The 24,057-nt window shown below is 36.8% G+C and overlaps 1 protein-coding gene across 11 annotated transcripts in view; it reads right to left on the reverse strand.

The window, feature by feature from the left end:
- Positions 1-24,057, reverse strand: part of LOC123753885 (protein turtle) — a 418,196-nt gene that overhangs the window by 35,503 nt on the left and 358,636 nt on the right. For 8 of the 11 annotated variants that reach the window (XM_069307224.1, XM_069307230.1, XM_069307232.1 and 5 more), the window contains 2 exons: positions 20,908-20,979; positions 16,596-16,673 (listed from right to left, as the gene is read on the reverse strand). In XM_069307224.1, the coding sequence (XP_069163325.1) occupies positions 16,596-16,673; positions 20,908-20,979 (150 nt within the window). The remainder of the gene's footprint in view (positions 1-16,595; positions 16,674-20,907; positions 20,980-24,057) is intronic. The other 3 variants (XM_069307259.1, XM_069307244.1, XM_069307253.1) reach the window with 2 other exon arrangements.

A 24,057-nucleotide genomic window follows, 5' to 3' on the forward strand; every position in this document is an offset into this window, starting at 1 on the left:
GCATGGAATAATCTCAGCAAGATAGCTTCAGGGAGCCACCAGGGGGGCTCCCCCAGAAAATAACTTTTAAAGTCATATATATAGTGCACAGAAACATATCAATAAAAAGGTAATACACAATTTAGTACAATATGACTGAGAGGATGATGTCAAGGATTAACACAAGAAAATGAAAGTCTAAAGTGAAGGGAAGGGAGGGGTATCCGAGCCAAATTACCCACGCTGATTCCGATATCATATTCATTAAGTAAGCAAGTACTGCATTAAGATTTTTTAATATGGAGGTTCAGTTGATATTATCAATATTTATAAGAAAAATAAGGCAACTGGAGGATATGAAAAATATTTTAAATTCTATTGATTCTTCTTCTATTTATGAAATAATATGGGGCTACTGACTGATCTCCATACAGTGTACTGTTGTTGGAATGAGTGTATGGCCTTTAAGGTCAAATGAGAAGCTAAAGGAAGACTATTATGGCACACACTGACATAATATTTACTATTGGTATTGTGATGAATATGGTAAATACAGTAATCATTTATAATTAAAAGTTATGAGAACAAGAAAGTTGCAGTTAAGGACTTTTTTTTTTAATACAGAAAAGCATCTGCATTAAAAGAAATAAATAACTTTTGAAAAATATTAAAGTGTTGATTAAGAGTATGAAGCAGTATATAATGATCAAATGACTGGTCTTTTGAGAATGAAAACAGCCGAGTTAAAATCATATATTTTCAGAACAGAGCACATGCTATGTGTAACTAATAAGGCACCAATAGCTGACATTTGAATATCAATGAAATTTTTGTTTGGGTATTTGCATAAAAGTTGAACTATATACCAGCTGAACGTACATCAGGTTATCAAGTAATTTCCTGGCAGGTACACCACACTGAACTCAAGTTTGAGCAAAATTGTTAATGTTGACCTCATGCAAGATCAATGTTACTGATGTTGGACCAACAATAACTCACTGCAGTGTGTTACTTGGCTCTTTATTCAAGTGTCAGACAATTGTAGCCATACACTGCATTAACTGCTGTCATGCCTTGCAGAAAGATAAAACTGGCTTGTCAGTAGCACACAAATGTACTGGACGACATCTAGCTGGCACCTACTCAAAGTATTGACTATGGAACAGTTAACAGTATAAATGGAACTAAATGATGTTCTATATATTTTTGAGACATGCTTAGCAAATAATATCTGCTGTTCTAGAGTAATACTTTTTAAGGGAATAAATATGACCTCCTGAACAATTTTGTTCTGTAGTAAACCAAAAATGTGTAGTTGTTTATACATATACACCCACAATGCATACATATTTGCTCACATTCTGGCATGCTGAGTAGATAGAAAAGATACAGATAGATAAACACAATGAGCTTGAGCTCTATATCATGTAAAACCACATACGGTGGAAATATAGATAGCACACAATGAGCTTGAGCTCTATACTGTAAAATATTACATACATCATTTATTGTAGTTGTACTCTACTACAAAATTCAGACATTGTAGAAGTTATTGTCATGATGCTCCAACTTCAAAGATAAAAACTATGGATACAGAGATTTTTCTAGGCAAACAAAGGGTTTGCTTAATTTAAGATGCTCAAAGAGCAATCACTTAAAGTTGACCAGAAGAAAATTTAAATATTTATAGTTTCTGTGTTGGATTGAAAGTCGGATGATGGTACTAAATATATTTTTATTATCGTTGAGTTAACATGAAATGTTTTAGATGAGAACCTGTTACATGTATCGTGAATATAAGTAGTGACATTACAGTACATGAAATATAATGCATACGTGGTGAATGGTAATGTATGTTATGTTAAGGTTGAAGCATAGCCAATATGTGAATAACTAATATGCTTTGTTACATGCACATTAAGTAAGCAAGAGCCATTTAATTTATAGGGCAGGTGGGAATGAATATGATATTTAACAGTGGAACACATAACGGTGTATGGGTTATTTAACATGCCATAAACAGGATAATTTTTACTATCGGGATGATAAGTAAGGTTAAGGTACTTATTTTACATGTGTAGGCATGAACTGCTGAGGTTAAATGGGGAATCAATTTTGTCGAAAACTGTACATTATAAAGTGCCTTGTAAGTAAGCCATGCTTACTTGACTAGTAAGTAATCAAAGTAATTGACTTTGGGCAATGACTAGTGAAGGCAAACAACAAATTCCAGTGGCTTAAAATGATTTTGCAGAAAGGTTTATTAGATAAAGTAAAGTAAGGGAAAGTGATGACAGGGTGACCAGTGCAAGTGGCTGTAGACCTGAATGGTCCAATTTTTAGCCAAGAACTCTAACAAAGCCATGGAAATTAACTAAAACCAGCATTGGATAACGGAGGAACCTGATTTGCAAAGTATAATTTCCTAAGTGTAGTTACAGGATGAGAGCTATGCTCATGGTGTCCCGTCTTTCCAGCATTCCTTGTCATATAATGCTTTGAAACTACTGACGTTTTGGCTTCCACCACCTTCTTACTTAACTAATTCCAGCCATCTACCAAGCTGTTTGTAAAAGTGAATTTTCGTATATTTCTTCGGCAGCTTTGTTTAGTTAGCTTAAATCTATGATCTCTTGCTCTTGAAGTACCAGGTCTCAGGAATTCTTCCCTATCAATTTTGTCGATTCCCATTACTATTTTGTACATAGTGATCATATCACCTCTTTTTCTTCTATCTTCTAGTTTTGGCATATTTAATGCCTTTAGCCTCTCCTCGTAGCTCTTATCTTTTAGTTTCGGGAGCCATTTAGTTGCATGTCTATGCACCTTTTCCAGTTTGCTGATCTGCTTCATAAGATATGGACACTATACAACTGCTGCATATTCCAAATTTCGTCTCACAAAGGTCATGAACAATTTCTTTGATATTTTGCCATCCATGTATTAAGTGATTCTGAGATTGGAAAGTGTAGCATAGGCTCCTTACCTTGAGGTTAACTTGAAGTGTTTTTGGGGCTTAGCGTCCCCAAGGCCCAGTCATCGACCAGGCCTCCTCGTTGATAAACTGGTCAACCAGGCTGTTGGGCGCAGCTGCTCGCAGCCTGACATATGAATCACAGCCTAATTGATCAGGTATCCTTTGGAGGTGCTTATCAAGTTCTCTCTTGAACACTGCCAGGGGTCGGCCAGTTATGCCCTTAGTGTGCAGTGGAAGTGTGAACAGTGTCAGGCTTCTGATGTTGATAGAGTTCTCTCTCAGAGTACTAATTGCATCTCAGCTCTTCAACAGGGGTATCCTGCACATCCTGCCGTGCCTTCTGGTCTCATGTGATGTTATTTCTGAGTGAAGGTTTGGGACCAGCCACTCTACTATTACTCATGTGTAAATTATTATGTATCTCTTCCGCCTGCACTCAAGAGAATACAGATTTAGGCATTTTAGTCGGTCCCAATAGTTTAGATGTTTTACTGAGTGGATTCTAGCAGTAAAGGATCTCTGCACACACTCCAGGTCAGCAATTTTTCTAGCTTTGAAAGGGGCTGTCACTGTGCACCAATATTCCACTCTAGAGAGCACTAGAGTCTTGAAGAGTATCATCACTGGTATAGCATCTCTAGTGTGAAAAGTTCTTGTTATCCAACCTGTCATTTTTCTTGCAGTTGTGATGGCTACTATATTGTGTTCTTTAAATGTAAGGTCCTCCGACACAAGTACACCCAGATCCTTAACATTGCTTTTTCGTTCTGTTATGATTTGACTGCGTTTTGTATGTGGTTTCTGCTTTTATGTTTTCCTTTTTTCCATAGCACAAGAGCTGGAACTTATCTTCATTAAATACCATATTATTTTCTGTAGCCCATTGAAAGACCTGATTTACATCTAATTGGAGGTTCGCTGTGCTCTCTATGTTGTCTACTCTCATAAAAATCCTAATGTCATCTACAAAGGATGATACAGTGCTATAGATTGTGTCCTTGCCTATGTCTGATATGAGGATGAGAAAAAGTACTGGAGCAAGCACAGCACCCTGGGGGACTGAGCTCTTCACAGTTGATGGTCCAGATTTTATTTTGTTGACTATTACACATGGGGTTCTATTAGTCATGAAATTGTAGATCCATCTGCTTATTTTTCTGGTAATTCCTTTTGCACCCATTTTGTGTGCAATAACACCATGGTCACATATGTTGAAGGCTTTTGCAAAACCTGTGTAAATTACATCAGCATTTTGCTTGTCTTTCATGGCATCTAAGGTCATATCATAGTGGTCCAGCAACTGTGATAAGCAAGAGCACTCTGTTCTGAACTTATGTTGTCCAGGATTATGGAGATGCTGTGATTACATGTGTTTTGTGATCTTATTTCTTGGAATTCTCAATGATTTTTATGATGTGTGATGTTAGTGCTATCGGTCTGTAATCTTTTGCTTCTGCTTTATTTCCTCCTTTATGGAGTGGTACTATCACTGCTGTTTTTACTATGACAGGGATAATTCCAGTATCTAGGCTTTGCCTCCAATAAATATGAAGGGCCTGCAACAGTGTTTTTTTACAGTTCTAGATGAATATGGAGTTCCAGGAATCAAGGCCTGGTGCAGAGTGTATAGGTATACTGTCTATGGCTTCTTCAAAATCCAGTAGGGATAGGGTGACATCTGATATATGGTTTGATGTTGGCATCACATCCATGAAAAATTCATTTGGGTTATCAATCTTTAATGTGTTTAGGGGCTTGCTGAAAACAGAGTCATAATGATTCCTCAGAATTCTGTTTATTTCTTTGTTGTCATCTGTGAAAGTTCCATCTTTCTTTCTCAAGGTCCCAAAACTAGATGTAGTTTTTTATCTTGATTTTGCATAGGAAGAAATATTTTGGATTTCTCTCTATTTCACTGATGGCCTTTTGCTCTCAGTGTCTCTTTTGGATTTTGTACGATTCTTGTAGCTTTAGTTCAATTGTTTCTATTTTTCTACCTAGCTTTCTTCATCGTTCTTGAGATACGGTGTGACTCTCAAGTTGTTCCGCGATTCGATTTCTTCGCCTATAGAGGGAACGCCGTTCCTTTTCCAGCTTGCATATCTCTCTCTCTTTTTTCGTAGAGGTATGCAGTTTGAGCATATTTCTAGAGCTACTGAGTTTATCTATTTATTATTAACATTGAATTTTCTGAACTCTCCTTCCCTGGAGCTGGGACTGGTTGTGCAGGTTTACTCACCATGCTTGTCAGAACTTCAATTAGGTTGTGATCTGAGTAACAGGTATTTGTAATCATTATGTTTCTGATCAACTCATCATTATTAGTGAAAATGAGGTCCAGCGTGTTCTCTTTTCTGGTTGGTTCTACTATTTGCTGGTTTAAGGCAAATCTGTCGCACATCAGTAGCAGGTTATTTTGCATGTGCCTGTTCATTTAGGCTACTTCCTGGTATTCTTTCTGATATAACTGTATTAGCTAGGTGCTTCCATTTCAGGTGCAAGTTGAAATCCCCAAGCAGGATGATGTTTAGGCTGGATTTGTGAGGTTTACCAAGCAGTGTTCTATTTTCGCTAGTTGGTCTTTAAACTGCTGAGGATTTGCCTCCAGTGACTTATATACAAGGACAATAACTACATTTAGGATCTCTATTTTGATTATCAGCAAAATCCACCATATTGTTTGTGGTGTTTAGTAGCTCAATGCAGATGAGCACAATGTTCTTTATGTAGTCCTCAGGTGATAGTTTTCTATGTAGGACCACCCTTATATCGCTTTCTTTTTCCCATTTCATTAAAACCTTTTCACATAATTTGTTTATTGTGTGTGTGGCCTATTTTCTCCTGTTACACACTCCAGAACATGGTATTTATTCACATTAAATTCCACTTGCCAAGAATTGCTCCATACACTTATTTTATTCAGGTCATCTTAAAGTACATGCCAATCACCTAAGCATCTTATCTTCCCTAGTAGCTTGGCATCATCAGCAAACATGTTCATATAATTCTGTTCTCTTTCTGGTAGATAAATTGTATAGATAATGAACATTTCTGGTGCTGGAACTGAACCTTGTGGTACCCTACTAGTAATTATAACATTTCTCCAGTCTGATATATTGCCTCTGATTACTGCCCTCATTGTTCTTTCAGAAAATTTTCCATCCATGTTAGAAGTTTCCATCAAATCATTTCAACATGCTAGGGCTGCATAAGCATGAATTGTGCATCAAGCTTGAATAAATAAGTAAATAAATAAATAAATTATATATATATATATATAACTGAAACTCACACCCCAGAAGTGACTCAAACTCATACTGCCAGGAGCACTCTGCAACTGGTGTACAGGACCCCTTAACAACTCTACCATCACGACCGGACAAAAGATGATGGTAGCCGAGGCTAATTCCCCATCATCCCGCCGGCACTCTGATGGTAATCTTGGGCATGTTCTGTTCTGAACAATCTTGTTCTCATTATATATATATATATATATATATATATATATATATATATATATATATATATATATATATATATATATATATATATATATATATATATATATACCAAGTAGCCAGAACGCACTTCTCGGCCTACTATGCAAGGCTCGATTTGCCTAATAGGCCGAGTGATTTTCTTTATTTTCAATAAATTGTTTCCTATTGGTTTATTTTAAATATTATTATTATATTATATTAAGAACATAAAATATGATTTAGTTATGTTAGTTTAGGTTAGGTTAAGATAGGTTAGGTTAAGATAGGTTAGGTTAGGTTAGGTTAGGTTAGGTTAGGTTAGGTAGGGTTGGTTAGGTTCGGTCATATATCTATGATAGTTTTAACTCAAATTAAAAAAAAAAATAGCTCATACATAATGAAATGAATAGCTTTATCAATTCATAAGAAAAAAATTGAAAAATATTGAAATTCTGGAAAACTTGGCTTATTAGGGAAATTGGACCTTGCATAGTAGGCCAAGAACTGCATTCTAGTTACTAGGTACAACATATATATATATATATATATATATATATATATATATATATATATATATATATATATATATATATATATATATATATATACATATACATATACAATATAGGGATCCTAACTCTATTATGTCATGCAGTAATTGGTTCCATAAATCAACAACCCTGTTACCAAACCAGTATTTACCCAGGTCTTTAGTAAATCTAAACTTATCAAATTTATACCCATTGTTTTGTGTTCTGTTTTGTGTTGATACTTTTAATACTATCAAGCTATCAAGCTGATGATGAAACCATGAAAAAAAACAGCGTTGAATGTAATGAACGCCATTTTTTGGGTGAGAACCGGAGGCTCTCCAGAGCTATCCGGGCTGATATGAATGTATTAGACCCTGGCATCAGTCAAGTGAATGGAGTTCTTAGGCCTACCAGTGACCACAAGCCTGAACCTAGCCCCCCATCAGAGAGGAATGAGGAGCAATGGCTTATAGAAACCCCCCGTGTGGTTGGAAGCATTCTATGTTTACCATCGACCGGGTCAGGCACCAAGAAAGGTAGGTGCCCCCAAAACAAACCCTATCTGATTAAAATATTGCTACTAAAAGCAGAACTGTTGAACAGAACTCCCCCACACGAAATACGAGCAAACGAGCATAACGTCACAGCGCCACTGCCTGCGCACCTTTCCCCCTCCCTAGGAGGGGAAAGAGGAAGCTTCATAACCCCGCACTGGCTATCAACACCCCTAGTTCTGAGGCTGGATGTCAAAACACACAAAAACTACTGACCGGAGGGAGTGACAGTTGCCGGGGAGCCCCCAGGTCTCACCCAGAAAAATGGCATTTCATTACATTCAACATAGGTTTTCTATGAGGTGCCCCTTTGGCTTCCTGGACCAACTTCATCAATGATAAAAACAAGGGGGACTTACCCGGGATTTACTTATTTATTTTATTTAAAAAATGATGTTACACAGAACTAAACGAGTTCTTTATTGGATTTCATTGTGATTTTTTTTAGTATGAGAGAATGGAAATGAGATGTATGTAAAATTATTATATATTCATAATGAAGACACCCAAAAATTCAAACCAAAACTGAAAAAGCAGAATAACAAGACTGGTTCAACAGATATTGCATGTGGGTCAGAAATATATAAAGAAAAAATGGAATCGACATAGATTGAAACCTATCTTACCAATGTATCAGAACTACAAGTTGGAAACAACTACAGAACAGTGAGAATGAAGAAGGAAGATGGAAAGTAACAGAGAAAGGGACAGGGGGACAAATGGAAAATAGCACCCAGTATATTCTATACATTCATTAAAAGCAAACTGTATGTGAGGATCAAATCCAGGGATTAAGAGAGGTAGGCAGATTTACTGAGGCTGTGACGAAAATTTGCTCAAATCTAAATGAACAGTTACAAAGTGTGGTCTTACAAGACAAGATTCTCACAGCATTAGACACCATAGACCTTGGAGAATTACCTTGAGTTCCAAGATGTGCCTAGAGACAAAGAAAACAAAAATGCCTAGGAATTTAGGCAGAAGCAAAGCAGTTGGCTCAGATGGAGTTTGACGTTTGGATTTAACAGAATGCCCTTACAGTCCTACCACCTCACTACAGGTTATTTTTTAGATATCCATACAAACAGATATCCATGGCAAATCACTTGAAATATCATGTGGTTTGAACAAAAAATTAATAAAAAAAAACTTGTATCACTGGCAAACCACTAGAAAAATAAATTAAAACCAAATGAGAAGTAAATCTTGAAAAAAGTACCATCATAATGGAAAGGCAGTATGGTTTTCAAACTGGAAGGTCCTTTAAAACAAATTTATTTAATATTTAGACTTTCAATTACCAATGCCTCGCAATCAACAACTTAATATGATAAAGACCCAAAGATCTGGAACTTTTAATACACATTATGGGTGAAAGACAGACTACTAGCAGGAAGGAAAACTGTTAGTAAAGAAATATGAGAGCAGTAATAGGAGACAATGAATTCGATTAGAGAAATATAACAGTACTATCACCAATAATGTTTGTTGTCTATAAATATTTAAATGATCTACTAGAATGAATACAAAGTTGCATGGAATTTTTTGTGGAAAATACTAAATTACTGTGAAGAATAAAAGAACTTGATTACATGCAAGGCCATAAAAAATAAGCACACAGAGTAACAAAATTAAATGGAAAGCAATGTGAATAAATGCCACGTAACAGAATGGGGAATAGGTGAAAATTGGTCACATTTAACCTATAAATTATTGTACAGTATGTGGAAAGATGCGAAAGTACTCAGGCAAGGAAAAGAAAACCATAGGTGGTACTGGATACACTAATAAACTGTTTCTAGAGGACCACATTGAGAGTATAGTACGAGGAGCGTATGGTACGTATGCCAATTGTAAAATCACTTTTCAATTCACAGATCAAGAAATTCTAATAAATTGTTCATGGCATGTTAGTACCAAAATAGAAGATGAAAGAATTACGTTGTTTCCATATCTCAAAATGCCATATTAACAAATTAGAAAATGTGCAAAGACGTGCTACTAATCAGCTCCCAAACCTAAAACACATGAACTATAAAGGAAAGACTAGGGGTTTGAGACATACTAAAACAGAAAGCAGAAGAAAAAGAGGAAATGTTATCCCTACATATAAACTTGTGAAAGAAATATACACATTTGATAAAGAACTTTTTTTTTAAGCCAACAACTTCGAGAACAGGTAATAGACTCAAGATGTGAAAACAAAGGGGCTAAAAAATTGTAATTACACTTGGGCAATTACACATACAGTACAGTACTCTGTAGATTCAAGCTATAAAAGCAAAGGATGCCAACAAAATGGAGGAACATTAGGAAGAGAAGAGAGAGTTGCAAACAGAAGGTATTGGATGAGGAGGAGGAGTTAAAGGATAAGGAAAGAGGAAAGAGGAGAAGGACAAGTTGGAGAAGTTAAGGAGGATAATTGATGATGTTGATGTTGTTCTGATAATATGCCATTATTAAGTAAGACATAACAATTCATGTGGTATGTTATCATCAAACTGTAGAGGGATGAAGTGAGCTATGCTCATCATTATCTATCTTTTCTAAATATTTTATCATAAATGCTTTTAATACGGCCAGTGCCTTTAGCACAAAACTATTTTCTGGATTTTTTTCATCTGGGAACTATTCTATTTACAACCAAATAAAAAATTTTGTCTACACTTCTTAGGCTTTTACCAGATTCAATTCAATTATGAAAGATTTCCTTAACATGGAAATGTGAGAGTTTACCCGAATTTACCTGAGAGCCACTATCACTAATGGCCTCGACAAGGAGAGGAAGCCGGCAACTTGTCCAAGGTCCCATTTGCATTTATGACCTTTTCCAGTTGTAATTTAAAAATTATAAGTTTTGGCATTTATGGCTTCAGCAGGGAGGCAGTTCCATGGGTTTGTAACCCTGTAGGAGATAAAGCATCTCCTGTTGTCAGTCCTACATTGTGGCTTGTTGAGCTTGAAACCGTTGCACCTTGTTTGGGTTACATCTGACCTTTCGAAGAAATTATCCGGATCAACATCCTCAAAATTATTCAGCACCAGTATTTTAGAAGTTTCAATGAGATCAGCCCTGTCATGCCTAGTTTACAGTGTTAGCCCTGTGGCCCTCAACCGTTCCTGATACGTGAGTTGACTTAGCTCTGGAATGATTTATGTTGCTTGGTGTTGCACTTTTTCCAGAGCAGCTATATACCAGCTATGTACTGCACCAGAGAATTATATAATTGAATCACTACCTTCTTTTTCTTAACCTCTGTACTGTGCAGCATGTCCTAAGGCACTCTGAGAGTTGTGCTATTTTTTTTTAATTAGGCTATATTTTAATGTTTTTTAATGTTTTCATCACTCTTTATGTTTTGAAATGAAAATGGTTGAGTGTGGAAGCCTTTTGATATTAACTTTACCTGAACATTTATAAAAACAACAAAAATATGTCATTGACATATTTTTGCCAAATATGTGGCAGAGTGCTTATGTTAAGCACTTTGAAGTTTTTGCCGAAACCAGGTGCGCAACGCGGTGGTTAAAGTCCAAGGTATGCTTGATTATTCCAAGGGTTTGGTTAGCTTTTTTGACTGCTGCTCCTACATGCTGTGCATCTTTAATAGAGTGGTGGATTTTGACTCCACGGTTCCTTTCTTCATCAATCTGCTGTAATGTAATGATATTAATATGGTAGTTGTGCCATGTGGTTGTTATGCTCCACATGCAGGGTCTTGCATTTGTTAACATTAAAAAGCATTTGCTAGTCTTCTGACCATTTGTGCGGTTCATGTAGATCCTTTTGTAAGGCTTCAATATCATTCCATTCACCTTGGCTGTATGATAATGATATCATTATCACTATCTTATCATTATCATTTATGATTAGTAAGAATTTAAAACCAAAAAAATCAATGCATAAATGTTCATAATAAGGCAAATAGGAAACTGGGATTTATTTATTGAAGCATTACTAATAGGACACCTGGTGGTGTTCTTCAGCTATATCTTGCTTTGGTTAGGCCCCATTTAGATTATGTAGTTCAGTTTTGGTCACTGAACTATAGAATGGATATAAATTCACTAGACCGCATCCAGCGTAGGATGACAAAGTTAATCCCAAAAATTAGAAACCTGTTATATAAAGAAAGATTGACAAAGCTTAAATTACATCCTCTAGAAAGGTGAAGACTTATGGGTGACATGATAAAGGTGTACAACTGGATGAATGGACATAACAAAGTGGATATTAATAGAGTATTAAAAGTATCAACACAAGACAGAATACAAATCAATAGGCATAAATCGGAAAAGTTTAGATTTAGTTAAAACCTGGGTAAATACTGGCTCAGTACCAGGGTTGTTGATTTGTGGAACCAATTATCGCATAGCATAATAGAAGTACGATCCCTTGATTGTTTCAAGCTAAGGTTACACATATATATGAATGAGATTGGGTGGATATAAATAGGAGCTGCCTCGTATTTGCAATAGGCCTTCTGCAGTTACCGTCCTTCTTATGTTCTTATGTATGTGTTTACTAGTTGTGTTTTTGCGGGGGTTGAGCTTTGCTCTTTCGGCCCGCCTCTCAACTGTCAATCAACTGTTTACTAACTACTTTTTTTTTTTTTCCACACCACACACACACACACCACATGTATGTATGTATGTATGTATGTATGTATGTATGTATGTATGTATGTATGTATGTATGTATGTATGTATGTACATATATATGTATGTATTTGTAGGGACCCTCGACCTTGGAGAAGATAACATGCAGCATCCGAGGGAGTCCCATAGGGCTCCCACGTACACCCACACCTACATACACCCGTGGGGCACCCGAGTATATTATATATATATATATATATATATATATATATATATATATATATATATATATATATATATATATATATATATATATATATATATATATATATATATATATATATATATATATATGTATATATATATATATATATATATATATATATATATATATATATATATATAAATATATAAATATATATATATATATATATATATATATATATATATATATATATATATATATATATAAATTTATTTATTTATTTATTTATTTATTTATTTATTTATTCAGGCTTGATGCACAATTCATGCTTATGCAGCCCTAGCATGTTGAAGAGATTTAAATAGTCATGAACGCAGTTACTGTACCTTCATTCTTATGTTCCTATGTTCTTATATAGTAAACAGAATAAATACAATGTGTGTGTGTTGCTGTCAATGCATTGCTCTCATATTATACATTCCCAACTGTGGGAAATATAATTTCCAATCAAAGTGCGTCTCAACTTTGGGAAATATCATTTCCAACAGTTTTCTATGTTAATTTGTGAAATTCGATAAAACCAGCGTTGACTGTAATGAAGCGCCATTTTCAGGGTGAGCCCCGGAGGTTCCCTGGAGCTATCAGGCTAATATGTGAACCATTAGACATTGGTCTATGGAATTCAGCCTAACAGGGACCACAAGCCAGAACCTGGCCCCTCAGAGGCACAAGGAGCAATCGCCCTGGAAAACTCCCCTATGGTTGGAGGTTTTGGTTATCTGCCATTGACCAGGGTTAGGCAGAAAGGTTGGCATAACAAAATGGACCCCACATGGTAAGAAAATTGCAATCGAAAACCGAAATGAGAGGCAGAAACCCCTCAAATCTTAAGAAAACAAGTAAACAAGCAAACATCACACCTTGTAGTCGCACCGCTCGTCCATGCAGTCCTCCCTTTTCCAAGAGGAGGAGGGGGAAGCCCAGGACCCCCCACATCGGCTACCTAGCACTCTAGTTCAAAAGCTAAGCGTCAAAACAATGTGAAAAACTGCCAAATGGAGGGAGGGAGGGTGATAGGAAGCCTCTGGGGCTCACCCAGAAAATGGTGTTTCATTACTTTTAACGCTTGTTTTCTGAGGGGAACTCCTTCGGCTCCCTGGAGCTATCTAACCAAAGATAAGGAAAAGAGGGACTTACCAGTGAGGCGGCCGCCACACACTACTTATCGCGAAGTTGAGACAAGTGGTTGCAACCCGCGACCCAAAGCAACACATGAATGTCCAGGAGCAGGAACGTTAACCAAATATCGGGCAGCCAGGATCCTGTTTGACTTCCAAAATCCCCTTGCCCGTATATCAGCCCAAGACATGTTGAAAACACGGCAGCCAAAGCAGTAAACTTCCTAACGTCATGGGCACTAGGATAGAACGCAGGCTGGCTAGACTTAATAACCCTACGGATGACCTGGGAGACCTGAGCCCAGGAACAGGGAATGTGGGAAACCGGATCAACCCAAAGCGCATCCCTTTGGATTGACCAACCCAAGCCAGACCAACCAAGCTTTAATAACCCAAGGCACCCTCCGGAAAGCAGCCATCTCATTCTTTGCCAGAAAAAAAGGAGAAAAATGCAACTGCACAATCCCAGTGCCAGGATCAGAGCAGAAACCCCTGCGCCGGAGGAGAGCATGAAGCTCACCAACCCGACCCCCAAAGGCCAATACCAACAGAAATAGAGCCTTGGAAAAACAATCTGGAACCATAGGTGCCACCACGAACCAGGAGAAGAGAAAAAGAAGAGCACTCTGTCCGAAGATTAGGACGGCTCAGGCGGCGCATGAGCAGGCCAGAGGTGAAACAAAGCATAAGAAAGCTTGAGGAAGGGATGCAGAAGTGACATCCACCCCCCGAATGCAAGTCGGAGCGGCTCTGCCGGTACTGCACGATAAGAGGCAACAGTATGAGGCAATAGTATTAGGCACCAGATGATGGTCCTGAAAAAGCCATGAAAGAAAGAAAGAAAGAAAGAAAGAAAGAAAGAAAGAAAGAAAGAAAGAAAGAAAGAAAGGACAAGACAACCTGATCAGAAATATAAGACAACCAATGAAGAGATAGAAAATGGCTGAATAAACACCAGAAAACTTCATACTGTTGCTGAGACAAAGCTCTCAGGTGGGACACCATCAATGAAGCCACCTAATCACCATAAAAATGGCGATAAACCCACATAAAAAAGACCAGACATGAAGAGCGGAGGAGACGACCGAACCAGTCGTGTACCAGGCCAGTCTGACTCGCTGGAAGAGGCAGAGCCACCGAAAACATCCCAGGTTTGCACACCAAGCAAGCAGTGCCTGAAACCAAGGCTGGGCCAGCCACCAAGGGGCCATGAGGACTACTCTCCTGTGGTAGGACTCCAACTGAGCCACAACTGGCTCAGCTGGACTGGGTAAATGAGGTACAGATAACCCCATCTCGATCAGTTCTGCCGAAAGGCGTCCACCGTGAAGGCCTCGCAGTTGGGAAAGGGTGCCACATAGATCAGGAGATGCTGAGGCCAAGCTGATGCAAAGAGGTCCACTTCCGGGAATCCATATGTCTGGCAGACCCAACTGAAGGAGTCGACAAAACAAAAGAAAGAACAAAAACAAGAAAAGAAAAACAAAAGGTAAACCCCGCAAAAGTACAACGTTCTTAGAGGAAACAGGAACTGGCCGCTGCATAGGTAAGTAGGCTGCACAACACCTTGATGCTCCAACCAGCACGATACCACTTCCCTACCCAAAGTCAAACAAAGGCCACGAAACCCCAGCTGGCCCCAAGGGTGCGGTAATTGCCAAGCAGCAAAAACCCCTACAGAAATGATTCCCAAATGCACCAGGGAAGAGAATCCTAACATGCAAGGGCAGTACTCGCAGGACGCTCCGTAGGAAAGGATGCCTCCACATGCAGCCCCGGTTCTCTTGAGGACACCTGGCTACCACACACAACACCGCAGAAAACACCATGAAGGAAAACACTGCTTGGAAAGTGAGGCCAGAGAAGATGTCCGCCCCAGTTTGCATTAGCTGACGAAATGGAGTGCTAGGTCGCTGGCGTAGGGGGGGTCCAGGGCTCCCCCCTCTCCTTTCCTCAGGAAGAGGAGGGCTACACGGACGAGCGGTGCGACTACAAGGTGTGATGTTTGCTTGTTTGCATGTTTCCTTGGGATTGGAGGGAGTTCTGCCTCACTGTTCGGTTTTCGGTTACAATTTTCTTATCATGTGGTGTCTGTTTTGTTATGCCTACCTTTCTGGGTGCCTAACCCTGGTCAATGGCAGATAAGGAAAACCTCCAACCACAGGGGAAGTTTTCCAGTTCCATTGCTCCCTGTGCCTCTCTGTGGGGGTGAGGTTCTGGCTTGTGATCCCCCGGTAGGCTGACCTCCATAGACTAATGCTCCGGTCTAATGATTCGCATACTAGCCCGATAGCTCCAAGGAGCCGAAGGTGCTCCCCACAGAAAAGTTATGCTATTTCTACTGCCAGTTCAGCCAAAGGATATGACATCCGTGTGAGGACATGTTCTTTATTAAATTAGGATTTTTAAAGCTATTTTTAAAATACAGTACCTGTATGTTGTATCATCATTATCTTAAAGATTTCGTTTTGTTGTCACTAAAACTAAAATACAAAATCAGTAAAAATATCACAAGAACATTTAGACAGGGAAGCATTTGTTATCATACATGAATGTGCTCATGTGTATATGTGGTCAATACTGAGTAGCAAGATCTTATTATTCAATGAAAACACAATTTTAAGTATAATAATAATGTACTGTACTGTATTTATTTGTTATATTATTACATTGGTATGTACATTAAAATAGTAGTATGTAATGGTAGCAAAATATATCAATGTTTTAAAAAGAACTGTGTAGAATATTGCTAAATCCAACACCATAATGTTTAACATTATTCAGTAATCCATATTTGTTGAAATACTATATTGAACCTGACAGCATTGCAAAATGCAAAACCTTCAAATGATACTTCCTTATAATTTTTTTTTTTAGAGGAATAGGTTCCAATTTTTGGACACCAAAATTTAGTAGCTAGTGATCATTATGTTTGAAGTAATACAAAACAAAATATAACTTACATTGTTCTAATAAATAGATTTGTGGTTCTTTGAAAGCTCATCTAAGTTATTGTGCATTTCTACAGAAAAATTAAATAAACCAAATTATAAAAAGAACAAAAATGTGTAAAATAAGTAAAAAGCAATACCTGTGGGGTTCAATATCGTTGGAACATATGTTGAGCCAGAAGAATCAGTAGGGAACACAACCATGCTATAATCATAAACTGCAAAATGATGTGCACAAAATTAGGTATAAAAAAATCATATTTTTACATAAAAAGAGGCTGTATATATATGTATGTATATATATGTATGTTTATATATATATATATGTATGTATATATATATATATATATATCATACAATTTATGTATGTATACACACTCACCTAAATGTGCTTGAAGGGTAAAACTAGACTTCTAGCCCTGCCTTATGAACATTCTTAGATTAATGCAATGGCTTATTTCTCACGCTTTTTTTTTTACATTTAAAACTTTATAGTGAATTAGCTTCAACTTCTACATATAATCTATTTCATTAACTGACAACTCTACCACTGAAAAAGTTTTTCCTGAGGTCTCTGACTCATTTGTCTCTCTAGTTTCCATCTATGATTCCTCATTGTGCTGTTTCAAGCTTTGAACAATACTGCTTTGTCTACTTTATCAATTTCCCTTAAAATCTTACAGGCTGTTATGTCCCCCTTATCTATCTTTTCCTCCAGTGGGGTAAGACCCAGTTTTTCTGTCATTCCTCAGAGCTCAATCCCTTCAGCTCTGGAACGAGCCTAACTGCATGTCATTGAACCTTTTCTAGTTTTTCCCTTGTCCGTTTTTAGGAAAGGATTCCTTGCTGGGGATGCATATTCAGGAGTGTTTTTCACCTTTGTTGTTTATAGAGCCCAGACCGCCCTTTATTCAAGTTTCTGAAGGATGCATGGACATTGGCCAGTATGCCACATGCTATTGTTGTTATTCTGCTAATGTGGGCTTTTGGAATTAGATTTGAAATTATGTCTACTCCCAGGTCATTCTCAATTTTTTATTAAAGAATCTATCTCTCCTCATCCTATACTGTTGTTCTGATGTTAGCTGGCCTCACATTCATCGCTGATGATGTTCTTTTACTGTGGGCTTCCGGAGACAGGTTCGGTGATATCAACTCTTAGATCTTTCTCTCCGTTTCCTTTGTGGGGGACTTTGTCTCCCATTCGGTAGACAAAGGCCTCCTGGCCTTTGTCTGGCCTCCTGTTTCCTTCAATTAGTTTCATTAAATTACATTTATTTGGGCTAAACTTTTAGTAGCCATTTATTGGACCATTCCTTCAGTTTGTCTAGGTCATCTTGTAGCCTCTTGCTACAGGCCAATGAATGAATGTATGTATGTATGTATGTATGTATGTATGTATGTATGTATGTATGTATGTATGTATGTATGTATGTATGTATGTATGTATGCATGCATGCATGTACGTATATATAGATATGCAGGTGAATGTATATATGTATATAAATATATGTATACTGTATATGTATGCATACAGTATATGTAGGTACTCACCAAGTTGTGCTTGTGGGTGTTGAACTTTGGCTCTTTGGTCCCACCTCTCAATGTATGAATATATCTATGTACATCAATGTGCATGTGTGTGTGTGTGCATAAAACTACCCCAAACCTTCACCATAGTTTCAGGATGAGAGCTAAGCTCGTAGTGCCCTATCTTTTAAATTATCTTTATCATATGTTTTGAAGCCTCTGGTGGTTGTAGTATCTACCACCCTCCCATTTAAATTATTCCAGGTGTCCACAACTCTATTTGCAAAAAAGGAAAAGATGCAACACGATCACCACACAAAAAAATAATGACAGGAATTGACAAAGTTAACAAGAATAAATTTTTGAAACCAACATCAAGAACAAAAGGTTATGAAAACAAGATGCTGAAAATATGTACAAAAGCTTTTTCATCTACTAGACCTGGCATATTTAGTGCCTCTGGGCTCTATACATTGCTCGTTTCTCAGCTCAAAAGCCATTTGGTAACATGTTTTTGCACTTTATTTTGTTGATGTGCCACGAGTGATGACACATGGACCCCATGTAACTGCTCCATACTACAATTTTTCATATCTACATTTGAACTTATACATGGAGTTTGGCTCTTACTTCCATCTCTAGTGCATTCTACTCTCACACAACCCTCATACTAAAGTGTTTTTTTTTTAATTCCTTTGATTTGTTCAGGTGTTCAGTTTCCACCTGTGTGCCCTCGTCCTGATTTCAGCCTGCATGTGGGTGATTATCTATTTTGGATGAACAAATCCACAAGGGCCATGATGAGGGCTCGAACCTATGTCCGGGATGATCCGAGACGCGCCTTAGTTGATTGCGCCACGACATGGTTAAAGAATTGCAATTGGGAGTGCTACTGCCTCACACAGATCCCGCAGCCTCTGCGAGACACAAACCGGGGTTTCACACAATTCTCCAAATGCACCCGTGCTCTGTCAACAAGCTGTTCTACCTCTTCGCCCTTACTTCAATACACACAGAAATCACAATTTTAGTTTTGCAATTTGCAGTCAAGTCTTGTTGTTGTTACCTACTGCTAGCTTCAAGAAGTCTTTCCAGTTTATTTTTCATATTCTTCTATGTAGTTATCATGCCTTTTATTTCTCCCGTAACTTATAATACAGTATTTCTGAACTCGTACTCATTCTTTATACAGTACTTCATATTTCTTAATTTGGTTGAAGGTTCTTTGGACATTTACATTATTATATACTGTACAGTATATGGTTCTTTAAGTGAGAGTACCAAATTAACACTGCATGCTCCAACTTCCATCTGACATATCTTGTGAGATAATATTGTTAATCTATTTGTACACTAAAAGATTACCAAAAAATATACTAGCACATAGGACTCACCAGCTACAGAAATAATAAAATATTTTGTAATTTTCTTCCATTTATATTTCCAGATCGATATCTTAGCCAATTTTCTAAAAATCGGAACCTGTTCTTCACAGGCTATGAGTAATTACCTAAGCGTAATTATCTAAGTGTAGTTACAAGTTGAGAGCTACACTGCTGAAATCAGGAAGAATTCCTGAGACCTGGAACTTCAAGAACAAGAGATCATAGATGTAAACTAACTAAACAAAGCTGTCGAAGAAATTTAAGAAAATTCAATTTCGCAAACAGAGTGGTAGACGGTTGGAACAAGTTAGGTGAGATGGTGGTGGAGGCCAAAACCGTCAGTAATTTCAAAGCGTTATATGACAAAGAGTGCTGGGAAGACGGGACACCACGAGTGTAGCTCTCATCCTGTTAACTACGCTTAAGTAATTACACTCATGGTATCCTGTCTTTCCAGTACAGTGCTCTGTAATATGATGCCTTGAAAGGTTATATTTAAATGTGTACAGTAGATATATAAATGTGAGTGTATATTTATACAAAATATATATATATATATATATATATATATATATATATATATATATATATATATATATATATATATATATATATATATATATATATATATATATATATATATATATATATATATATATATATTTTTTTTTTTACTGATCTACAAACCAAATTAAAATTCCAATTAAATATTCTGCACATGCAACATATAAAAAAATCCTACCTATAATATAATTAGAATTTAAATAATAATCAAAGCATAAGAAAATTATTATTTTTTATTAAAATAAATAAACCTATTTACAAATAAATAATAAGATAAAAGTTAAATATTTAACTCAAGAAGAATGGGAAGAGTGCAGAACTGCTTTCCTCTCTTATTTCCTTTTCTTGAAGAAAGTTGTTTATCTTATATTTTGCTTCTTATAGGAAGTCTGGTTTCTGTTGGGGGGATAGTTATCTATTTGAATACAAGCCGCAGGAAACCTTATGTATCATGCATGACTATCTGGAAGTAATAATACATGCGCTATCATTTGCAGTGGTGGACTTTTATTTTTATAACTAAAACTACACATGCCTATTTAAGAATTATGTGTACGTGGGTACTCTGAAAATGAAATGATGTCAATAATGAATTTAGAAGTGAATGAAATGATTTGGTGAAAGACAGAATTTAAACTTAAAATATAAAACAGAAATGCAACACTAGGGGTTTAAACCCTCTTCAAGTTGACTATCTCAGTGCAAGCAAAGCAATGCTATTTTGACTACATGAAGTACAATATAGTGGTCACAGTCATCATAATCCAATGATCAACATGCTGACATCAGTACTGTATTATAGCATAATAAGTAACATATACACTTTAAGTGCATATAACAAATGAACAGATGCAAGCATATTCTACTACAAAATACATATATGTTGGCTTAAAATAAGAACATCAACTGAAAATAATATAATGATTCTCAGAGAAAGAAACTGACAGAATATAAGGAGAAAATGAGACCTTACCGGGACCAGGTGTTGTAGAAGTTTCAACTGTCGACGAGTGAGTCCCAGTTGACGGTACACGATTTCCACTACCTATCCATGGCCAAGCGGAGGCGAGGTTAGAAGCCAGAAGAAAAGCCCGGAGAGAAGAAAACATGTAGTAAGAATAAAGGAAACGTCAGGCAGTGATGAGTTTTTACAAAGATAAGGATGTGAGGGACAGGGAACAAGGAGTGACCAACTGATACACATAAGAAGGGATGAAAGGAAAGGCATGAAACTAGGAGTGAAAGAGATGGGTAAAAAGAGAGAGAGACGAGCAGATAGCAGAAGTACACACACAAATAGGAAAGATGAAAAATGCCAAAATGAGATAATAACACCAAAGATAATCAAAATTATAGAGGGGAAAAAGATGAGATCAGCAGAGTAGTAGGGAATTATAGGGAAGCAGAGTTGTAGGGAAAAAGAAGATGAGTAGGCAGAGGAGGAGATGGAGATGGTGGTGGAAGAGAAAAGGAGATGGAGCAAAAGGAAGAAAGTGGAAGAGGAAAAAGGGAAGGGAAGAAGAGAATGCAGGAGGAAGAGGAAGGAGGAGGAAGACATATAAGATAAAAACAAATGAGAAAAATAGAGTTGGTAGCAGTAAAGTACAGTACAAATAAGCACGAGGAAAAAGTAAGTGGGTGGAAAGAAGACAAACATGGGGAATAATGAGATAAAAAAAAAGAAGTATTATCTCCTCTCTTCTGATTTTTTCTTATTATCACCTTTTCCAATTCCTTTTAATTTTTTTTAGCAATTTCCTGCTCATTTCCCTTTTATCTCATTTTACTACTATTGTTTTAATTTCCTGTTTGGCTTACTGCCCCTTGTATATATTTTTAAACATTCCTATTTATCTTTTTCCACACTTCACAAGTGAGAAAGGAAGTAATAAAAGGTGATTCACATAGCAAAAAGACAAAAAAAAGAGGAAAGTAAGAAATTACCAAATGAGAAATAACAAAAGGAGATAAACCTAAGCATTGAAAAATCAAGAAAGAAAGGGATGAGAGAGAACAAGGAGAGGGGATTATGGGAGGAAAGTGGAATCAGGGAAAAAGAGGTGGGATGTTAGTGAGAGGAGGAATAGTTGGGAAAGAAAGGGGAAAACCAAGGAAAGAATAATTCAAAGTAGAAATAGATAAATAGAAAACAAAAAACTTGTGGGAATAGATAAGCATTAATCCAGTGTTGAACATAATGAAATGCCTCTTTCTGGTAGAGCCCCAGTGGTCCCCTGTAGCTATCTCATTGAGATGGCTTTCCACTACAGAGTCACATCAGTCATTGAAATCCTGCCTGGTCTACTGGGGACCAGAGTTAGAACCTAGTCCCCTCATAAACACACAGGGAGCTGGGGATTGTTATGATCACCCACACTAAGAAAGCATCCAGAAAGTCAGTGAACCAATACAGGCAGATGTAAGGTTCACAGAAAATGAAACACCAAAACAGCCAAAATGACTCTACAAATGATTCATTCAAAGCAATTGGTTCACTCAAAACTTCACTAGATTTGAATGAACCAATTGTTTAAACGAATCATTTGCAGAGTCGTTTAGCTGTTTTAGGGTTTGTTTTATGTGAACCTTGCAGTTCTCTGCATGGCTTCATTGACTTTCTCGATGCTTTCTTGGTGTAGGTGATCATAACACTCTCCAGCTCCCTGTACCTCTATAAAGGGGGCCAGGTTCTGGCTCTGGTGGCCAGTAGGCCAAACAGCCTACTATGGCTAATGTGACTTAATAGTGGGACGTCACCTCAGCGAGACAATGCCAGGGAGCCATCAAGAGGCCCCTCTAGAAAAAAGGAGAAGAAAAGGGTGTAATAAATGTATTTAAAGGGGAAAATTATGCAAAAGATAGATGTTGGAAATAGAAAGTATATAATACAATAAGACAAAAGCAAAAGTAAATAGACAGATGATCAGAAAGAAACAAGAGGTAAAACTAATAATTAAACTAACAAGCATATGTATACGGAAAATAGTTCACTGAATCACAGAAAAATGTTAGAAAAGCTGGTTAAATTTACCATAATTTGTGAAAGCAAGTGTTAATAAAACATTGTAATTTTACAGCATTTCTATAAGGAGGAAAAAATAAACCTTAGTTTAGCAACAGGCAGTAAGAAAAGAAACCAGATTTAGCCCACATGTATCAGAAAGAGGTAAAAATAGTTACAAGGTGCGTATAAAAGATAAAGCATATACAAGTATATAGGTAGATAAAGCCTATTTCTATGATGAATGCTAAATATGCAAAGCTAGTATATCCTCATTACTGCTTTGTATTATTGCAGGTGGAGAAATCATAGGCACTGAGAGTCCTGTACTGAGTTAGTCAGAAAAAGAAATACTGATGCCCATTATACAAAAAAAAAAAAAAAAAAAAAAATCAACATTTTTCCCAGTATTTGTCTAAGAACAATCCAGAATCTGATGTTTCGTAAGTATATAGTACGTAAAATTGACTTTCAGCAGTGAGAAAAGAAAACAGTATGTTCAGAACTTAAAAGAATAACAGCTAAACATGAATAAATCAACAGATATTGAATAAGACATTGAATACATAGTGTAAGATGATAGAGAACCGGAAATTGTAAATATTATATATTAAGTCAATACTGTGTCAAAAGCAAAACACATAAGAGCAAGAGAGCGAAGAGAGCAGAGTACACACAAGACTGTAGAGACACGTTTGAGGGTATACAGTGTATACGTGCAATGGTACAAGAGTTATACATTTCAAGAGAGTAGAAAATGATGTGTCCCACATACAGGACTAAATTGGCACTGTGGTCAAACAAGAATGATTTTCATTAATATGACTGCTATCTAAAATCTTATCAACAGTCATACATGTTCAGCAGTCATTACATGAGGAATACAGAAAATGAGTTACTGCTAGGGTTTCAGGTAATATGTGAATTTGATTTAGAGACCAAGTTGCTGTTTAAGAATTATACAGTTGTAGTACCTAACACTAAAGTAATACAGCTGTAGCAATACTAATGCTGCTGTAATTATCTGAAGTAATACAACAATGTTAATGCACTGTAAAACACCTGTAGTAACTCTGATGTAATGTAGCTGTAGCAACCATAAAGTAATACAGCTGTTGTAAA

Source organism: Procambarus clarkii, chromosome 6 (genome assembly GCF_040958095.1).
Source record: "Procambarus clarkii isolate CNS0578487 chromosome 6, FALCON_Pclarkii_2.0, whole genome shotgun sequence".
In the NCBI taxonomy this organism is placed as follows: domain Eukaryota; kingdom Metazoa; phylum Arthropoda; class Malacostraca; order Decapoda; family Cambaridae; genus Procambarus; species Procambarus clarkii.